The sequence below is a fragment of the Sceloporus occidentalis genome, unplaced genomic scaffold (assembly GCF_023333645.1).
Source record: "Sceloporus occidentalis isolate IW3139 unplaced genomic scaffold, rSceOcc1.0.p SCAF_1, whole genome shotgun sequence".
Taxonomy (NCBI): Eukaryota; Metazoa; Chordata; class Lepidosauria; order Squamata; family Phrynosomatidae; genus Sceloporus; species Sceloporus occidentalis.
Window position 1 is genome coordinate 306,704,611 of NW_028316981.1, and position 20,328 is coordinate 306,724,938.

The 20,328-nt window shown below is 42.0% G+C and overlaps 1 protein-coding gene across 5 annotated transcripts in view; it reads right to left on the reverse strand.

The window, feature by feature from the left end:
- Positions 1-803: 803 nt before the first annotated feature.
- Positions 804-20,328, reverse strand: part of CTIF (cap binding complex dependent translation initiation factor) — a 234,598-nt gene continuing 215,073 nt past the window's right edge. For all 5 annotated transcript variants that reach the window (XM_089497558.1, XM_089497584.1, XM_089497576.1 and 2 more), the window contains 3 exons: positions 14,592-14,747; positions 12,585-12,638; positions 804-10,719 (listed from right to left, as the gene is read on the reverse strand). In XM_089497558.1, coding sequence (XP_089353684.1) covers positions 10,504-10,719; positions 12,585-12,638; positions 14,592-14,747 — 426 coding nt within the window. In that variant the 3' untranslated portion in view covers positions 804-10,503. The remainder of the gene's footprint in view (positions 10,720-12,584; positions 12,639-14,591; positions 14,748-20,328) is intronic.

Below are 20,328 nucleotides of genomic sequence, written 5' to 3' on the forward strand. Positions count from 1 at the left end.
CTGTAGCTTAGAAAGAGGCTAAAGCAGCATCCACACTGCAGAAATATTCTAGTTTGGCACCACTTTAACTGCCATGGCTCAATGCTATGAAATTCTGGGATTGTAGTTTGTTGTCACAACTGCAGTCCCTAGAATTCCATAGCGCTAGAGAGTTCTACTCTAGTGCACTTCACTGATGCCTCTGGCAGAGTGTTCAGAGTTGTCTGGCAGAGAATTTTAAGCCTCTGACTAAATTACAAACCCCAGGATTCCATAGGATAGAACCATGGCATCTGAAGTGGGATGAAAGGGCTATAGTTGTGTAACGTGGATGTTCCCAAGAATAGAATTTTAAAAGAAATCCATTGAGAACTGTGGGGTATTTCTTGAGTTCTTGAATTTCTATTTCCCATTCCATGGGGAGAGGAATCAGTTTCTCTTTAATGGGCCAAATGACCACCAAAGCATGTTCTTTTGTGGGTTTTTTTTTTGGGGGGGGGCAAAAATGGCTTGGGATATTCCGCTCCCCACACTATGTTACATTGGCTAGCTAGGAGAAAAAAAGTACCCCAGTGGCAAAAAAATTTGGGCTGTCTGCTGTCCCGATAGTTTTGCTTATAGGGGAAAAAAACCCTTAAATGGCAATTGTGACATCTGGAGAAGCTGTGAATGTGAAGGTGACAATGTCATGGAATGACTACATTGTAGGTCAGGTTGTGTGCTTTTTGTAACAATCCGGGGACCTAAAATATCCCATTCCTAGCGCATGTGAATTAATCAAGATCTGCTGAAAAGTTTTGCTGAACTTTTTTTTTTTGCTGAACGCTGAACTGAAGTTTTGCAGTAGGAGGAAAAACAAACCAAAAAGGGGAGCTGCTAACTTGCATTCGCTCGTTTTGAACCCTCTACATAATTACAGCACTATGATTTTGCTTCAACTGCCATGGCAACACCCAATGAAATCTTGGGATCTGTAGCTTGGTGAGACACTGCAACTCTCTCAACAAGAATTCTAAATGCCCCTCCTTTAACTACAAATCCTAGGATTCCACACAGGATGGAATCATAGCAGTTGAAGTGGAATCATAAGTGTTATACAGGTTGCATCTCCCTTTTCCAAAATGCTTGGGATCAGAGGTGTTTTGGATTTTGGGGGATTCTGGAACACCTGTATTTTGGGACACCTGTTTTTGCGTATATGTATGCAACAAGATATCTTAGAGATGAAACCAAGTCTAAACACAACATTCATTTACACCTTATACACATAGCCCGAAGACAATTTTATACAGCATTTTTAATACTGTTGTGCATGAAACAAAGTTTCAGTATATTGAACCACCAGAAAGTGATCTATCTCAGCCATCCATGAAAAAAGTTTTGGGTTTTGGAATATTTTGGAAAACGGTGACTCAACCTGTAATTTTGTAGTGTGAAAAGGCTCTCAGATTAAGTCCGATTAAACTCAATGGACAGGGCTGCAGTAGAGGAGTCTCTTATTTGTGTTTCATTCAGAGGGATGCTACTTCTGGAAAAGTGACAGGCCAATACCTGTTGACACAGAAAGTTCCTCAGCCCCACTCCCATTAAATGTTATCATTACACCCAACACATGGGGAGATTTTATTGCTGGACTCTGCCAATTGCACTCTACAACTTCTCCAGTCTGGTGCTTTGCAGATGTGTTGACCTTCAACTCCTTCCATGAAGCAGAGCACCAGGCTGAGGAAGGCTGATATAAATTCTCCACCTATAAGCAGTGGTGTAAGGTTCAAGTGAAGGTGTTCATCATGGCAGCCCCCGTACCTATGTCCCTAAAGAGAGTCCAAAATGGTGGGCAGCTCTGTCAACCTGAACCACCAAACTAGTTCCAGCAGTTTTCCATCTCCAGCAGGGGCAGGTGCTTTGTAAAGCCAGTGGGTCCTAGTTGCTCATTCATGACCAAGCCTTCCTTGAATATAACGTGTTTGGAAAAATCCACTGCCACCTTAATGACTGCGCGGAAGAGAGCTAAATTCAGAAGGGACAGGGAAGAAGAGGTAGGTGGATAGACTGGCAAATAATGCCATTGCTTCACATCCCAGTATTGTGACCCCATGAGTCCTGGCTCCATTACACTACTGCCTTAAAGAGGGGGATTGCTACAGCCCATACATGGATCATATGTACTCCATAAATTACAAAAGTTGGCCTAACTGTGGCATACATGTTTGCGTGTGGCCAATCCAGTATGCCTATAAGCATAGTATTTTTTTTTAAACAGGAGAATCTCTATTCCCTTTACCAAGGAATATTAAAAGACTTGAACACAGGTTCTAGAACATAAAACAGACCAAGTTAAATAACCCAGCACTTTTTAAAAAAATAAGCCCTGGATTGTGAGAATCTCTAACATCTTTCAGAACAGTATGTGATCAACACTTTTCACTTGCTCATACAAACTCTATTTCCATTTGTGGAATGAAAGGATGGCTAAAGACATTCTGAGGTTCAGCTGATGAGCACAGGCCGGTCTTGGAAAAGCAGATGATGAACAGAGTACATACGTATATGCAGACCCTTTTGAAACATTGCAGAGAACAATTGTGAAAAGAGAACAAAGGACGGCCTCCATTCCAGATTAGCATTCAGAATAAAACTACAATTCACTTTAAGAATACACTAGATGGAATTTCCAAGGAACAGCATTTGTTAAGTCAGTTTAAGAACTTTTTTTTTCTTTTTCTTTTCTTAAAAGGACAGGCTAGCACTAAAGGTGTTTACAAAGAAAGAGAGAAGAACTGTCACTCTCCAATTTGCCACCCACCCCCACTCTCCAGAAGTCACCCACTGCAATATGTTTAAATGCTAATTCATTCTTGCTATGGAAAAGTGAAGGTCAACCACTTCATTTTTTCTTTTGCTATTGTATTTCCCCGCCCCACCTCCTATATAAAAGACAGCTCCACACATGCTGTCACGCTTTGGCATCATCCCAAGAAACCAGACTCAGGCAAGGACTATGTGGTTAGGAACAGGTTTGATTATCAATGGCTGGACTGAGGTGGGGTGGCAGTGACCAAGCTTGGCCAACAGACCTAAAACATCCTGAGTCATGCTCCCATACAAGTCAATGGTTGGCTTCTTGTCATATTGTTGCATTGACTGCCTTTGCGTCGATCCAGACTCATAGCAACCCTGTGGATGAGACATCACCAAGACCCCTGATTTCCAATGGTCTGTTCAGGTCCTGCAGTCTCAGTCCTGTTGGCCCTCTGAGCCCAACCATCTGGCATGGGTCTTCCATTCTTTCTACTGCCCTCCACCTTTCCTAGCATTATTGTCTTTTCTAGTGAGTCATTTCTTCTCATGATGTAGCCAAAGTACAATAGTCCAAATTCCATAAAGATCCTGAGCAACTGGTGAGGTATTTTAATTCATTTTAAGTGGGATATACCCCAGTTCTGGTGCTGAACAGCTGGATACCATTTGGTCTGTTCACACCAGAACCAGGGTTTGGTACATGCACCATCCAGTCTTCCCATGCAGATGTGGGGGAGGCCATTTTATTTGGGCATGCAGACAGGGCCATAGTTCCATAACTGTGTAGTGTGATAGAGCCTCTGGTCTCCACCTACAGGGAATCCATGAGCGAGTGCATTGTGTCAACGTACTTTGAACTGCTGTCTCCCTTTCCCCATCCAGGTCACTGAACACATAGCCTCTTCCTTCACAGACCCCACACCCACTAGGTTGCTATAAACACACTAGACCCTAATGGAAGAACTCAAAACATTCTGTTGCAAAGAATTAGAAGAACAGATGCCTTTTACAATAGAAGAGGCACACATATTAGAAACTACCAGTTAGTTGGGTCTCAGTGAGCACCCACACCCCAACAAGACAATATAAACAGATGCAAACTTAAAAGTTATCCAGCTGCTTAAACAAATAAAATCCAAGCATTATGAAATTCAACCTTCAAGCATAATGAACTCTACATTGCAATATACAAGCTCTCAAATGGGAAATATGAGTTTGTAGTCACCCCTCTCTTTGGAAGTAATCGGGACTGGACCCAGGATAAAACTTGGGAAAGCTACTGTTTTAAGTTACAGTTCCCAGAAGCCCCAAGGACAAACTGGTTGAAAGATTCTGGGTCTTGCAATTAAAAATAAAAAGCATTTTTTTTCCAAATTCTGTCTGAGTCGTCTTGCTGCAGCATAGCTCACCAAATCAGTTCTTCCTCCTCCCTTCTACAGCCTCTTGATCAATCCATTTCTGAGCATGTTCTATATTTGTACACAGACTTCCTTAAAACTGGGCATCTAAGAACCCACCCAATTTGATTCCTTAATGGTAATGAGGAATCAAGACTTAAGGCAGGAGGCTGAAAAAGTTTTAGGAATGTGTAGCCCTTGACACAGGCATATTCTTCATGTTTGGTGCCCAGCTATGCAGCTTTCCAAAAGCATTTTCAATCAAACTCAACTTCAAATGCATTAAGTGATGCATCCATTGTCCTTCTCTTTAACTACCATTTCTGCATTAATTCTAGGGCCAAACTAGAGGTTAGATGAAAAACAGGTGCAATAGTTTCTCAGGGGTGGAAAAACAGTCTGGTGGCCACTTTTAATTTATAAAACAACCTCTACACAGCTTGCGTTGAAAGCATTAATCTTCTTTAAAAATTATCAAAAGATGGCAAAAGCTCCTTGGAGATTTTTGAGAGGAACAGGCGGGCGAGTGGTTTAAGCATAGCACATTCTCCCCTGATGTAAGAGACCATTTGGAATACCCTCCTTCTGAGACTGAGAATCCCATTAATCCATAATTTTTAATTGATATTATGATGTGATGAATGAGATTGGCTTGGATATGAATCTGAGTTAATTTAAGAAAGCTTCTCTGAAAGGTGGGGGTCCCTCTTGAATAATCTGGGTTGGGGCACAGAGGTACAGGTGCAGTCAGCAAAAACCTCCACTCAGTTCTGAATTAGGTTCTCTATCTCCTGTTGTACAAGGGCCTTCACCAATTCTCTGGAGTCGCTTCTCATGGGGTGTCAAATGGCAGCAGGATTGGAAAAATGACTACTTATATCAGTGAAAATCCTCAATTGCAGCTGATAGGAATAGCAAGCAATAGCAAGTACATTTCTATACTGTTTATCAGTGCACTTAAGCACTTCCTAAGCAGTTTACAAAGTGTAAGCTACTTGTTCCCAACAATCTGGGGACTCATTTTAGCGACCTCAGAAGGATGCAAGCCTGAGTTGAGCTTGAGCCCTTTCTCTGGTATTGAACTCGCAAACTTATGGTTTGTGAGTGAGTGGCTGCAGTACAGGCATTTAACCCCTGTGCCACCACCGGCATGTGGGTGAGGGGGGCACATCTCAAGTAAGTAAGAACCCACTTGGATGGATCAATCTAGTGTTGGGCCACTGCAGCATTCTCTTTCCAACAACTTAAATGAAAATGCTTTGGGGAAACTCATGAAAATGGATACTTTCCTCTGTTAGCTTGTCTATATAGAAGTGGGCAAACTCCTGCCCTCTAGCTTTTTTTGGACTGCAAGTTGCAGCATATGTCACTTTTGACTATGATGGCTAAGGCTGTTGGAAACAACAGCCAACCACATCCAGAAAACTGCACAGCATCAAGCAAGGCAGATACGTCCCTGTTGTTGCAATATAGGGTCTATTTACTTCTCATGGCTAAAAGGGTTGGAGGAATATGTTCTCATTTGGGGTGACCAGTTTCATCCATATCAAACACAAGCTAAATGTTTGTAAAGAAGTATCATCATAACAGCTCAGAAACAAAGCATTACAAGTAGCAATTTTACGTTTAACACATTACATTTTGAGTTAACCCATGTTTACTTGTTTGTAACACTAATGAGATATCTATCGATATTGTGGTGTGTTATGTTTATTTTCTAATTCTCAAATATTAATTTTCAAAGTTCATTTTGGGGGTGGGGATCTTTCATTTTTCCCCCAATAGACTTTCTCTACTGATACATCACCCTGAACTGCAGGACTAATGCTGACACATTTTAAAATGATAGAATAGTGGCCAATGGCTAATGCACCAACCAAAGCCAAAGAGCAGAGGAGAGAGTGGTTTACAATTTTACCAACATCTAGATTTCCACAGATGAGTGGAATAATCAGGCACCACACTATACAGACATGTCAGTGGTTGAAAGGCATGAAATTAAAGGATGCTACATATAAATTACAGATATGAAAGAGCAGTGGGTGGCACCATCTCTAGATGATCACATACAGTGTCCAACCAAGGTTAGGAGAAACCCCAGCACTGTCATAAGGGTTGCCTTTGCCTCTCCATGTTCCAAGAACATTGCATGTGGTTATGTGAAAACTTAAGCCTTTCAAAAGACAATAACATACCTGTACTGGGTTGTGCTATGGTTGGCCTATTCCTTTTCCTATCTCTCCACCCTTAATATTTCACACAGGTCAAACTGAAAGTACTATGTAGTGGTTCTATACATATCCATCAGAAGCCATTTTGTATAGGCATTTGCTCACTACTCTGTTTTCTATTTACATACAGCTAAGATGAACAATTGTTTTAGGATAGTGATCTTGGAATTTGGGGTATTCTGGAAGTGACTTCAACACATCTTTAGCCATTACTTTTCTGCTGTGCCAGAGACTAGAAGACAAACCAACAGATTTAAATAACAAGAAAAGAGATTCCACTTAGACATTAGGAAGAACATATTGACTGTAAGAGCTGTTCACGAGGGCCCTGGAGGGTGGTGGACTCTCCTTTTTTGGGGAGATTTTTAAGCAGGGGTAGGACGGCCATCTCTTATGAGTGCGTTAGTTGTACATTCCTGCATGGCAGGGAACTGAGATAAGATGGTCCTTGTGGTGCCTTACAACTCTATAAATATCTGCAAATATTTAAGAATGTTATCCAGCTGGTGTGATTTGCCTTTATTTAGAAGTAATAGAAGAGTTTCTTCCATTGTCGTATTCTGAAAAGAGGGCTGAGGTAGGAAATATATGGCCCTTAGGCTGCATACAGTCCTCTGAGGCTGCTTTTGTGGTCCCTGGGCCCCTACTGAATCCCACTGCCAGAAAAAAAATCAATGGAAAAAAGATTGTTGGGAATCTCCAATGCAAAGAAGGCCACCTCCTGCACCTTCTAAAAGTTTCTAAGAAGTTTTTTTAAACAAACAAACAAAAATGGAAGATGTCTTGCCATTTCAAATTTCATTCTTTTTTAATTTCGGGAGGCCAGAGCTGACCAATGTATGTTCTTTGGGTAGAAAATCCCTGCTTTTGGGTAATGGGAAGATGCGGAAGCCAATAGTGGCAGAGATCCTGCAGCACATTTGTAACTACAGAAATGTAGCTAAAGATGACCTAAGCAACTGACCTTCCAAACCCAGTTTAAATTTCAAGGAGCTGCTCTTAATGATGGAGCCCTATGGTACTGAAACACCCAGCACTCTAATTGTCCATGTTGTAGAACTCCATCACTTGTCTTAGAGCAACATCTTGGAGTTTAAGGTGGGCTCTAGAGGCATTTGCATTATAAAAAGGGATCTTGCAGCACCTTTGAGACTAACTGTGCAAAAGAAGTTATACACTTCTGAGTCCACGAAAGCTCATGCCACTAACTCTTTCTCACAGTTAGTCTCAAAGGTGCTGCAATATCCCTTTTTATATAGCCATGATTAGCAATTATTCCCTTGCATACTGATATCCCAGGCTAACACAGCTATAGGTCTCTGAATTCTACAATCATGACAATAGAGCCACAGTTGTGAATCCACAATTTGATTATGCTTCTGTAATCACAATGCAGGGTGCCAGTAAATATACTTCAAGGATCACCAAGGCTGAAATAAGCTCCAGTGCTCCAAGCCCCTACCATAACACCTAACAGTAGGTTTGCAGTAGGCAAGAGGAATATATGGGGTTCATTGCTAGAAGAGGAGGTGTTAGGTAAGACAGCTTAAAAGAGGGACTGGATAAATCCATGGACAGCAATAGCAGCTTCATTTATATACCACTTCATACCACACTAAGCAGTCTCTAAGTGGTTTACAACTGTAAGCTAATTGCTCCCAACAAGCTGGGTATTCATTTTAGGGACCTTGGAAGGATGTAAGGCTGAGTTGACCCTGGGGTCCCTGGCTGGGATTGAATTCACAACCTTGTGATCTGTAAGGGAGTAGCTGCAGTACTGGCATTTAACCATTACACCACTAGGGCAAAGAGATGCAGGGTATTACCAGTGGCTAAAAATTGGGGTGGACAGCTGTGGCCCTCCAAGTGCTTTTGGACTACCACTCATAATTGCCCCACCACTGACTATGCTGGCTAGAATAACAGGAGCTGCTGTTCAATGTTATCTGGAAGGCTGGTAGCTTCATTTCAGTAATATGGCAGATATGATCTAGATTTTAGTCTAAACTTTTAAAAGGATCTGTGCTGTGTCATCAAGATCAGTAGCAGATATTTTATGTGTGCTGTCACTCTCAACAGGGGATGCATAGGGGGCTGCTAACTGCAATTAATAAGAAACTGTCACGTATCTCACAGCTATTTGGATCACCACTGTTGAAAGCCTTGCTTGAAATGCCAGCTACTTATGAATGCCATAAGTACAGTAAGCACCTGTACTGGTTTTAAAAGGAAACCAACAATAGCATGAGAATGCCATAGGAACCTGGTCTTAATACCTCTCACATTTCTTCAACAGTGTAACTGGACTTCTCATCTTAAAACTTCATTTGTATAGAAATGTATGAAGTATCCTTTTAGGTGGCCTATGAGTTTTGCAAACTATAAACTGGCTTCAAAAAGTGGTGGAAAAGACCAATGGCACATTTCATCTTAAAAGTCCAAGCCTCTGTAACACATCAGAAATAATAATAATAATAATAATAATAAGATCATCATCATCATCATCATCATCATCATCATCATCATCATCATCATCATCTTGCTAGTCCGGAGTCTGTTCTTCCAACTTGTTTGCTCTTTCTTTCTTTCTTTCTTTCTTTCTTCCACCCCTGTTCAAAACTTTATATTCCACACACATAGTTATCACTTTCTATTTACTGGCATCTAAAGAACAACATCAAGTCTTTACTCCTAATTCCCACACCACACTATTATTTTTCAACTCAGATGTAGTAGGTCCATCCTAAGTGTATAACTACAACTATGGGGGTAATTATAAAGCCATTCTTAATCAACAAAAGGATTACCCCAAAAGGCAGAGCTGGCACCAAAATCTTCAACAAAATCAGCTGGGGACTGATTATTCCTGAAAGTAACTGGCACATCAGTTTCATGTAAGCCACAGTCCTAAACACAAATCAGGCACACCCACCCTTTGTAATCACTATCACGCATCAGTGTTGTACATAGGTGACATGTGGACAGTATTCACCTGCATAATGTAGCTAAGATCCTTATATACACAGGTGATTCTTACACATATGCATGATGCTCACATGTGACATGTTGGCTGTATAAACCCAGGCTAACAAAAAACCCAACATCTGGAATTCTCCTTTTAGATGGGAGGAAGCCACTGGCATATTGTGGCTTTAATACTTCCAAAGTGGCATTTGGATTTTGCTTTCCTACTTCAGAATCTTTGCGCAAACATTCTGCAACTTCACATAAACATTATGTTTGCTGTTAAAAACTCCATAGCAATTTATCCATCCATCTGTATACTGTATAAGATATATGTATGTGTGTATGTATACACATACACACACGTATATGAAAAATAATAAATCAGCAAAGGAAAAAACCTAATACCCAGTGCAACTTTTCTATTAAGAAAGGAAGAGAGAAATATATTCCCTCTGAATGTCTAATCTGGAATGAGGTTTCAGGATAAGAAGCAACAAAGAGGGAGGTCAGCATAGGAGACAAAACGTTGAAGAGAAGAGGAGTGGAAGAAAATGGAGGGTAGAGGGGGAGAAGGGGTCTCTTTGCTTGACAAAAGCTGTCAATTACCAGCGGCTGGTGTGGAACGTGTCTGCCTTTGTCCCCCCCCCCCCCCCAAGACATCTGCCGTGCGCTGCCTCCTGCCAGTTGGGCCCAGAGAATGCTGTGAAAGCCATCCGCCCGCCAGGCCCTCCGAGTTGCTATTCAGGTCCACTGTGTTCTTTCTGAATCCAAACAATGACCTGGCGGGATGTGGAGCTGAATGAGCAATGGGTTTAATTTGGGGAAAAAGGGAACCTAAAACAAAACACAGCAGGGAGAGGGGGTGGCGACGGCACTTGAGGACACGGCTGAAAAGAAACATGCTTCGCCCCCATGAACATATTCTTAAGCATGCTGGGGTTTGTCTTCTTAGGTATCTGACCACAAAAGGTCTCTCAAACCCTTCTCCGGTCACTATGTAGCTCAGTTCCTTCCCAAATCTTTTCCCCCCTTTTTCTTTGCTCTTTGCCTGTCTCTTTCTCTCTCTGTGTTTTTAAAGTGCGTGTCTTCCTCCTGGCTCTCTATCATCCCTTCCTCCCATTTTCCTCTCAGGCTGTCAGTTTCTGGATTGTCTTGTTGTAGTACTGCGTGATGGTGGGCGTCAGGGGGTTCCAACTGTTGGCGTGCAGCTCAATGACCTCGAGGAGAAGGGACCGGGTCAGCATGGACTCCGAGGGGCACAGCATCTTGTCACGCGTGATCGCCAGCAGCTCTGTCATCAGCTCGGGCAGCTGTTCCTCTAGGAGTCGGCCGGTGCTTTGCAGCTGTCAAGGAAGAGGGAGAAGGGTCAAAAGTTGGGTGTTTGAGAGTGCCAGTCAAACCCCAACACTGCTCCTGTCATCTCTCCCTCCTTCCTTCACAACTGGGAAGATATGGTGGGAATGGGGAGAGACAGCTAAGTCTCCATTTGTTGTTCTAAAATCTACTGAGATGTTTATAAGTTGTTTTAATTACACAATTGGCCCTCCATATCCACAGATTCTTCATCCATGGATTCAAGCATCCACGACTTGAAAATATTTTCAGAAAGTATAAATTCCAAAAAGCAAATCTTGATTTTTGCCATTTTATGTAAGGGATACGATTTCACTATGCCATTATATTTAATAGGCCTTGAATATCCAAGATTTTGGTAACCTTGGAAACAAACCCCAACAAATAACAAGGGCCCTTGTATTTTGACTTATCATTCATATTTCTATACTGCCATTCAAATACATGATCAAGGGCATTTTTGAAGGTAAGACTCTTTCAGGCCCATGGGATCTTGAAAAGTCCACCAGTGCTGCTGCAAAGTGCTAAAAGCAATAACACCTGTGGCAATGTGTGTGTTGTGTCCACACAAAGGAGCTATCAGAGGCTGACCTTTCCTTCACCCACCCCTGCCCTACCTGAACGTCTCATTCCCAAAATTTTCTGGGTAAACTTTTAGAAGAACATATAATGTGCCTTATCCGGTAGCTTGCAGAAGCAAATACTGCTTTGTGGAGACATTTCTGGTTGTTGGATTCCTGGAATAATAAATGAATTTAGAGCCAGTGTGGTTTGAATGCTGGAGTAGGACTCTGGAGAAATGGGTTTGAATCCCTGTTCGGGCGTGGAAACTCCCTGGGTGAAATTAGGCAAGTCACACTCTCTCAGTTACATAGGAAGACAAAGGCAACCCCCCCCCCCCTTCTGAACAAATCTTGTTAAGAAAACCCTGTGGTAGGCTTGCCTTAGGATCGTCATAAACTGGAAGCAACGTGAAGGTGTACAGCAACAACTGAGTAATAAACAGAGCTATATCAAATGGTTACTATCAGGTGTTTCAGATTTTAAAAGCCATCTGCTCTATGGGTTGAGAAAAAAAGTATGGCCCTTTGGACCTAACACGTGGCCTCTCACACCACTCTCAAGCTCCTCAGATACATTTTTATTTTTAAAAAATCACACCAATTTTCTAGCAATGCTCTATCTGAAAGCCAGCCAAATAAATCCCAAATTGACTACAAATGTGGAATTTTACTTTTCCTATCTCTTCAGAGACCACCTGAACCCCAAAGAGAAACAAACAGTCTGAACATATGCCAAAATGGCAGCCAGAGCTAACATGGCATCAGTTCTGTCACATTGAAATGTGATGCTCCCACAGGGAGAGCATGGGGCGGGAGAAGAGGAACACTCCCCAACACTAGATTTGTCAGAGTGAAAACTGGAGAGGGCTTCTTTGTGTAGAAGAGGGAATTCCAGAAGGAGATGCTTGTTGCATGACTGCATGATAAGCAGCATCTGCCGAAATGTCCTCTTCTACACAACCATTAAAGATACAGAAGCCATCTCCAGTTTTTGATTTGCCAACCCTAACCTTCACAATTGGCCCCCTACCTAGGTTAGATAGAGGATATGTCATGATATATCATAATCTTTAGCATATTTGCTTATCTGTATTGACTGTTTTGTTTTATTCTGCATTATGTGTGGGTGTGGGTGGATGGGTAATCAATTGTATTTTAATTTTGTATGCTATATTATTGGAATAGTTATATATATATATTGCTCTGTAACTGTTTGCAAAGTGCCATGTACATGGATGATTCTATATAAACAAACAAACAACAACAAGAATACTGATGATGATGATTCTCACCTCCATGGAACAGCAAAGGACAGCATCTTCCTTTATGTCCTGAGATTGCAACAACTGCAGAAAAAAAAAACCCACCAACAACACTGTAAGAGAAATTGCTTAGGAAATCATTTCCTACTAGAAACCTTTCTCAGTAGGTAATATGAGGTCTTCCAAATGCTTTGGAGAAGAAAGCCTAGGATCTCCAATCTTTGGCCATGCTGGCTAGGGACTTAGAGAAACTGTAGCCAAAAACATCAGGACAGTACTGTACCAGATTGTCTTCATCACATCCACCAGAAAAAAGCAACAGTACAGGAAATTTCCTTATATTAGAGTATAAAAAGATTAGTGACAGATGTAACAAGGATTTTCATGAAGGCTATGTACAAAGGCGACACAATTCTGTGTATATCCATTAAAGGTATACATACTGCTACTGCAGCTACTCTGCACATGAAACTGTGGTGGTATCATAGAATCACTTATCAGATACTATGATGTGCTTAAATATATCTTCTCCACTATATTATCAAGGTAGTTACCAGCTGGAAACCTGCTGCAGTCTCGCATGTGCCTAAGTTCTCTTATGGAGGTGGTTGGACATTTTTGTCCAAATTAGAATATCTGCATTTAGTTAACTTTTGCAGGAGAAGATTTGTTCAGACACACACGTGCATATTTAGTGTCTTGGTTCAGCTGTGCAGCCCTGCCATTCCACACAAAGGTTGTGCAGCACAATTAATGTGTAACTCCATATGTAGAGATTTAGACTATATGCAAACCTGATGGAGAATCTCCATCAGTGTCTCCTGGAAAAATATGCCACCGTACATTTCTTTGGTGCCTAAAGAACTGCTAGGGTAGGACTGTGGACAACAGAAGTGAAGTGTAAACCAAAGAGCATTGTTAAAATGTTAACTTCTAATTGGCCTTAGACAAACCAAAAAGCCTGGGCCCAATGACACAATGAGCAAAACATTTGCCTCTCGTGTCTTCTTCCTCACCTTCCTTTGAAATGCCACCAAAAAAACCCCTTCAACAACAACATAAAACAGATTTTAAACCCCCCCCCCCACAAAATAGTTGTGCAATCATTCCACATGTAGACAACACATTATGCTACTGCTTAATAGCATTTTCTGCTTCTGATGTTCCCCTATTTATTCATCTAGCCCAGCTTTTTCCAACCTGGTGCTTTCCAGATGTGTTGGACCACAACTCTCAGCAAGGATGGAGTCACTTCCCCCTTTATAGTCTTCTTTCTGTCTCAAGCTTGATGTGTTTGTTGTTGCCCTCTGAAAAATTCTTAACATCTAACTTTGTGCACATCATCTTGATTTGCTAGTTATTAAAACTGCACCACACACACACACACTCTATCACCTTTTTTATGTTGAAGTTATGTTGAAGACTTGAGACTTCACTTAAGACTTGACTTGCAAGTATCTTGCAAGGACTTGAGACTTGACTTGAAGCTTGGAGTAAAAGACTTGAATGCAATACTGGTGGGATGTGTACTCCTTGGTGGGAACTCCAGCAGGTTGGTGGCCAAGGTAGCCACATGCTTGCCCCCTGCCACCAGCAGGATGCCTATTTGCTGTTGTATGATAATCATTCCAGGACACCCCAGGGAATGGGGAAAAAAGTATTTTTGGAGTGAGTTCTAAGAATAACATTAAAAATGAATCATATACAACTGTGGTGCAGCATATAAAGTGCTGATACTGACAAGAAGAGAAACTTAGCGTGCATCCATACTGTAGAAGCAATGCTGTTTGACACCGTTTTAACTGCCATGGCTACATTCTACAAAATCCTGGAATTTGTAGTTTGGTGAGGTCCCAACCCTCTGACAGAGTAGGCTAATGGCTTTGTAAAATTACAAATCCCAGGGTTTCATAAGATGGAACTTAAAGTAGTGTCAAACTGCACTTTTAACAGTGTATATACACCCTTTGATTAATCATTTATGGTGAAAGACATATCCCCTGTTTGTTCTTGACCAGAGAAGGGATGAGTCTTTACCTCCCTGAGGCAGGTATAAATGGGACAGACGAGGACTCGGAAGGGCTCCCCGGTGCTGCTTCTCATGGTGCCGAACACTTCGCAGAGGAAAGTGATGAAGCCCAGCCAGCGCTCCACGTCGCTCTGCTGCAGCTCTTCCCGCATCGTGAAATCTTTCTGCAGAATAAAAAGAACAAGAGACAAGCCACAGAAGGCCATCAGGAGAAGGAGAAAAGCACAACTTGCCTGTGACTGGCACAGAAACCTGACAGCAGCTTTCTAGGGAAAGAGCCAAAGACACTAGAACAGGAAGGCAAAATGTATGTTAATACGGAAACAAAAGTGGCACCCCAGTATATAGAGTGAGCCTGTCTCACATTTGGCTTCTGAACTAGTCTACATGTAAGTAAACTGCTGAAGATTTTCACACATTTGCATCAACACTTGTCTTTGCTTTCCTGCACAAATTCTCATCAATTTGCCTCCCCCCTCTGCGCAGCCATGCGAAGCAAACAGCCAGCCACATATTCGATAATGTGCATCCTCACGGATGCTCTGGTAAAAACTGCACATACATTTTCAGCTGTGTTTATGGTGTCTTCCCCCCACTGCAAAGAGCCCAAATTCCTCCAAATCACATGTGGCTGGCTGGATCACAGTCTATTAGATTGGAATAGGGAGTGTTTTAATCATGTAGCGAAGCCCTCAGTTTACACAGCTAATAAAAGGACTGATCTTCTCTTGTACAGTGGGACTAGGTGGCAGAGCCTTTAAACAGAGTGTGTGATTTCAGACTGTAGGGCAGGGAGTCATATTAGTCCCAACAAGCTGCATCAGTAGAAACTACCTATAGGTGTCCCACTGATTCAGTGAATCCACTGCAGTTGAGACTAAATGAATTCCACATTGGATGCCTTTAAAAAGGCTTTAAAGGCCTACCTCTTCCGGTTAGCATATCCTCCGGACTCTTTATAGAGAATGTTTCCTCTGATAGAAATGGCTAACTATGATCGACAGATTCCATGTATGTGTTTGTTTTATACGCTGCTTTGAATTTTATTGGTATTTAACTGTATAGAGATGTTATGATACGTGTTTTTATGATGAGCGTTTTTTAAAAATTCTGTGAACTGCTTTGATCGTTCCGGAAGAGCGGTATACAAATATTATTATTATTATTATTATTATTATTATTATTATTAAACAACTGGATTTAGATCACACAAAGCTGGTTCTCCATCTGCTGCATGAGAATTTCTGCAGGACTGCTTGCTTCTTTTTTTAAAAAAAACAACAACCCATCACATGTGTGTTTATCAGTTTATACATTTATCTGTTGCCCAATTTTATTTTAATTTTTAACAATGTATTATTATTATTATTATTTTAAAAGCCTCCAGCCTTTCAATTCCTTTCTTGGCTGTAGTCATCCAAGATCTGCAATTGGCAACAACTTTCAAGTTTTCAGTTAGAGAAGCATTCATTCATTCATTCATTCATTCAAGAAAACTCTTCCCCTTGAAATGCTAATTGCAGTTTCACAGAGATTTTTCTTGCCATTATGGATTTCCCTTGTGGATGACACCTGGAATTGGCCAAAATTGCTGTGGGTCAGGAACATTATACAGGAACTGGTTTAAATGGAATTGCATTGGTTGCCAATACATTTTTGGTCTGAACCCAAGGTGTTGGTGATGAACTTCAAAGATCTAAAAAAACCTGGAAACTCAAAATTTGAGGAAGGCACTCTTCTTATGTAGCTCTGCTTGAGCATTAAAAGTAAAATCTGCTGGTGTGTATGGTTTCTTTATATCCTACTGTGGAGATTACTGTAATTTATAGCAGGGTTGGGAGGAAAGTGAACAGTTAAAAAACACACCAAACCCTCTTTTTTGTTTGTTTATCTAAACTTGGGTTTTGTTTTTTTTTTGGGTTTAAACCAGGTTTTTGCATTAATGTTTTAATGGCAAAAAACGGATTCTGCTTATTATATTAATATTGTGAAATATTATTTTGCATATTGGAAGGTTTGATCAACCATGTTTTAATGCTTTCTAACATTAACGATCAAAAGTTATTAGGCTTTCATGTGATTTACATCTTTAAAAAAATGCACCATAGAGGTCATTTCGGATTAAAAATGCCACACTTTGCCCAGCCCTGCTTTTACTATTTCCACTGATGGGAGAAATCCCAGGAGTGCAGGAATTATGGGATACTGAGGGCTTGCACAATCATCAGAAACAACGAGTTCTGAAATTCTAGTCTAATTTTATATTCAAGCGGGGCTGTTGGGTACAAATCTGAGTTCAACTCATTGCATTTTATTCTGGTGCATCCCTTTCCCTTTCCTTACACTGCAGCACCAAAATAAAACACAAAATAATGCATGGAGGGGCACTGCTCAAAGATCCGGGAGATATTTCTACAGTGACCTCTCAGTTTGAGGGGAAGACTGTATTTACAGTTACGTGTATCACATAATTATTTCCATGGGCTGCACCATAAGGAATGATTCATTCACCACATTGTTGTTGTTCTTGTGTGTCTTCAAGTCGTTTCCAACTTATGGGGACCCTAAAGCAATATGATTGTGGGGTTTTCTAGGGCTGAGAGTGATTCACCCAAGGTAGGGTTGCCATAAGTCAGGACCTCCAAACCGGGACAAATGTAGGACAACATTTTCAAATGTAGGACACTTTTTTAAATGGAGGACACACGAAAAAATTTGATGATTTTTTTAAAATGTTAATATAAATGCATGTTTCTTAGGCGTGATCAAAATGGAGGAGGACAAGCCTAGACCGAGGACGCAGGCTCCTCAGAGGGGCTTGTGTGCTCCGCCCAGGCCTGTCCTCTGAGGCCACTCTCCTCTTCCTGGACCTCCCCTTTCCTCCAAAGGGCTCTTTGGAGCTCTTTGAAGGGAAGGGAAAGGAGGCAGGAAAGGAGAGGAGAGACCTGGGCACTAGCCTGGTCCTGCTTTTCTGACCTCCCCTTACCTCCAAAGGGCTTTTTTTTGGAGCCCTTTGTAGGGAAGGGAAGGGAGCAGGGAAGGCGAGGACTCGGCGGCTGCGGAGGACAGCCCCAGGCCTCTCCTCGGCAGCTTCATTTTCCTCAGGCCAAAGGGAGCCTGCAGAAAACGCAGCTGCTGAGGAGAAGCCTGACCCAAGCAGGGAAGGTAAGTAGGGAACTAGGGAGTGAGGGAGGGAGGGAGGGAGGAAGCAAGGCGAGGGACTTTTGTCCCCAATCCGATGTCCCATGCTTCTTCACCAAGTCTCTACTGTACACAGAAAGTGCACTTTGGGGGGGGGGGGGAACCTTTGAAAATGGGCACCCACCTCCTCCTCCTCCTTCTCCTCCTTGCCATGCTCCAAGAAAGGGCACTTTCCCCTCCCCCTGGCTGGCCCAGAGTCTCACTCCTCCTCCTCCTCCAAGGGTCCACCTCCTCCTTGAGGCTGGTTAATGGCAGAGTGGGGCTGTAAACAGCTCCACCCCAGCTGCTCTTCCATTGGCCAGCCAGCCTCAAGGGGACAAGTGTTCCCTTTAGTCGCGATGTCTGCCGGCCGGGGCCCAAACCCAGGATTTAGAGTGAACCGGACCGTGACCGTGCCAGTACCCCCAAAACTGTTACAATCACGGGCGCAGCCAGGTTATGGCATCCCTAACCCAAGGTCACCTAGTGGGTTTTCATGGCTGAGTGGGGAATCAAACCCTGATCTCAAAGAGTCACAAACTGTATCTGCACTGCAGAAATAATGCACTTTGACACCACTTTAACTACCATGGTGCAATGCTAAGGCATTCTCGAAGTTGTAGTTTTGTGAGCTATTCAGCCTTCTCTGACAGCAAGCTCTGGTCCATAACAAATTACAAATCCCAGGATTCCATAGAATGGAGCTATGGCAGTCAAAATGATGCCAAACTGCATTGATGCTGCAGTGCAGATGCAGCCACAGTTCAACACTCAAACCACTACACCACACTGTCTCTCATTCACAACATTACTTGACCATTTTAGTTCAAGGGTCTCATACATCTTGCCTTGGGATTCTGGGAGCTGTAGTCCTTAAGTAATTTCCCGAAGAGCTTTTCTCCCCATTTCCCATCTCAGAGATCCTAAACCCCCCTTGAAATCTCAGCTTTTGGGCTAAAATGCTTATTGTAGCATTGCCACTTCCTGCAAAGGACCACATCAATAGCCTTGCAAAGCTGCAAAGTGATTCAAGGTTTCCAAGGCATGATCTGAGCCATTTAGGATAACCACACAGACTGAGGATGGATTATGATTTAGGCAGCAAGCTGAAACAGCTGTGCTAAAGCAAAAGGGGGCAGAGAAGTCAAGAATTCATTTCTACTGATTTAAAAGGATTTTTTTTTTAAAAAAAATCCTAATCCATCTCAGGAACTGTTTGTAGAGGGGAAAAAATGCTTAAAGGCAAAAGACTGGAGGGAAAATAATGCAGAAACAAACAAAATCCATCTGTGACGGAGTCACTGAGCAGACCTGGCTTCCTGGCAGCCACAGTTCAGGCAGACTGTGAGGGAGAGGCTGCAGGGGAAGGAGAGGATATACTGTATATACTCATGTTTAAGTACAGACATTTTAGTCAAAAATTGACCCCCAAAAACTGGGTCGACTTATCCATGGGTCAAAAAAGAAACCACTCTCTTTCTCTGAGCAGAGTGGCAAAAAGAGAGAATTTAGTCCATCCCAGGAACACCAAAAAGAAGCACCAACTCTTTCTACTCTGTCCACCATGGCTCCAATTCTGACCTTTTTGAATACCTGGGTTGGTAAAGCACAAACAGTTATGCCTGCCAGAACTTGGGTATTGTTTTCTTTAGATTCATCCTTTATATCCTTTGTTATGTGCCTCTAGGTTTTACTATCAACTTATCCACAAGTCAAATCAAAATTCATAATTTTGGCACCAAAACCTGCCCTCAACTTATATATGAGGTTGACCTGTCATTGAATATATACAGGTAAGAGCAGGAGTGAGGGAAGGAGAAAGGTTCTTCAATGAGAGTTCTTGAGTAAGAGTCAGATACGGAATCTGACTGGGCCTTTAGTTCTTGTTGTTAACTGCCTTTGAGTCAATCTCAACCCATGGCGACCTGGTGGATGAGACATCTCCAAGACTCCCAGTCCTCCACTGCTCTGCTTAGGTCCTACAAACCCATACCTGTGACCTCCTAAATAGAGTCCATCCATCTAGCATGTGGTCTTTCTCTCTTTCTACTTCCCTCCACCTTTCCTAGCATTATTGTTTTTTCCAATGAGTTGTGTCTTCTCATCATTTTTCCAAAGTACTACAGATTTTCTCATCTTGGCTTCCAGGAAGATTTCAGGCTTGATTTGCTCTGGGAACCATTTGTTTCTATTTTTGGCTGTCCACAGGATCCTCAGCACTCTTCTCCAGCACCACATCTCAAATGAGTTGATTTTCCTCTTATCCTTCACCGTCTAGCTCTCACATCCATACATGGTAATAGGGAAAACAATGGCTTCTGCAATTCTGACTTTTGAGACTGGGCCTTAGAGAGAGTCAGATAGGGAATCTGACATGCCAGTAGGAAAGCTGGAGAGAGAGACAAAAGGTCTCAGTATGGTCAGATAAGTATTCTGACTAAAAGAGGAAGTGTACTTTATTTAGTACAGGAGAAACTGTGATAAGCCTGCAACTATTATATTAATGTAACCACACTAAGTTTGAACTAAATTACCTTTGTGTTCAGAGCAGCCAATATCACACAT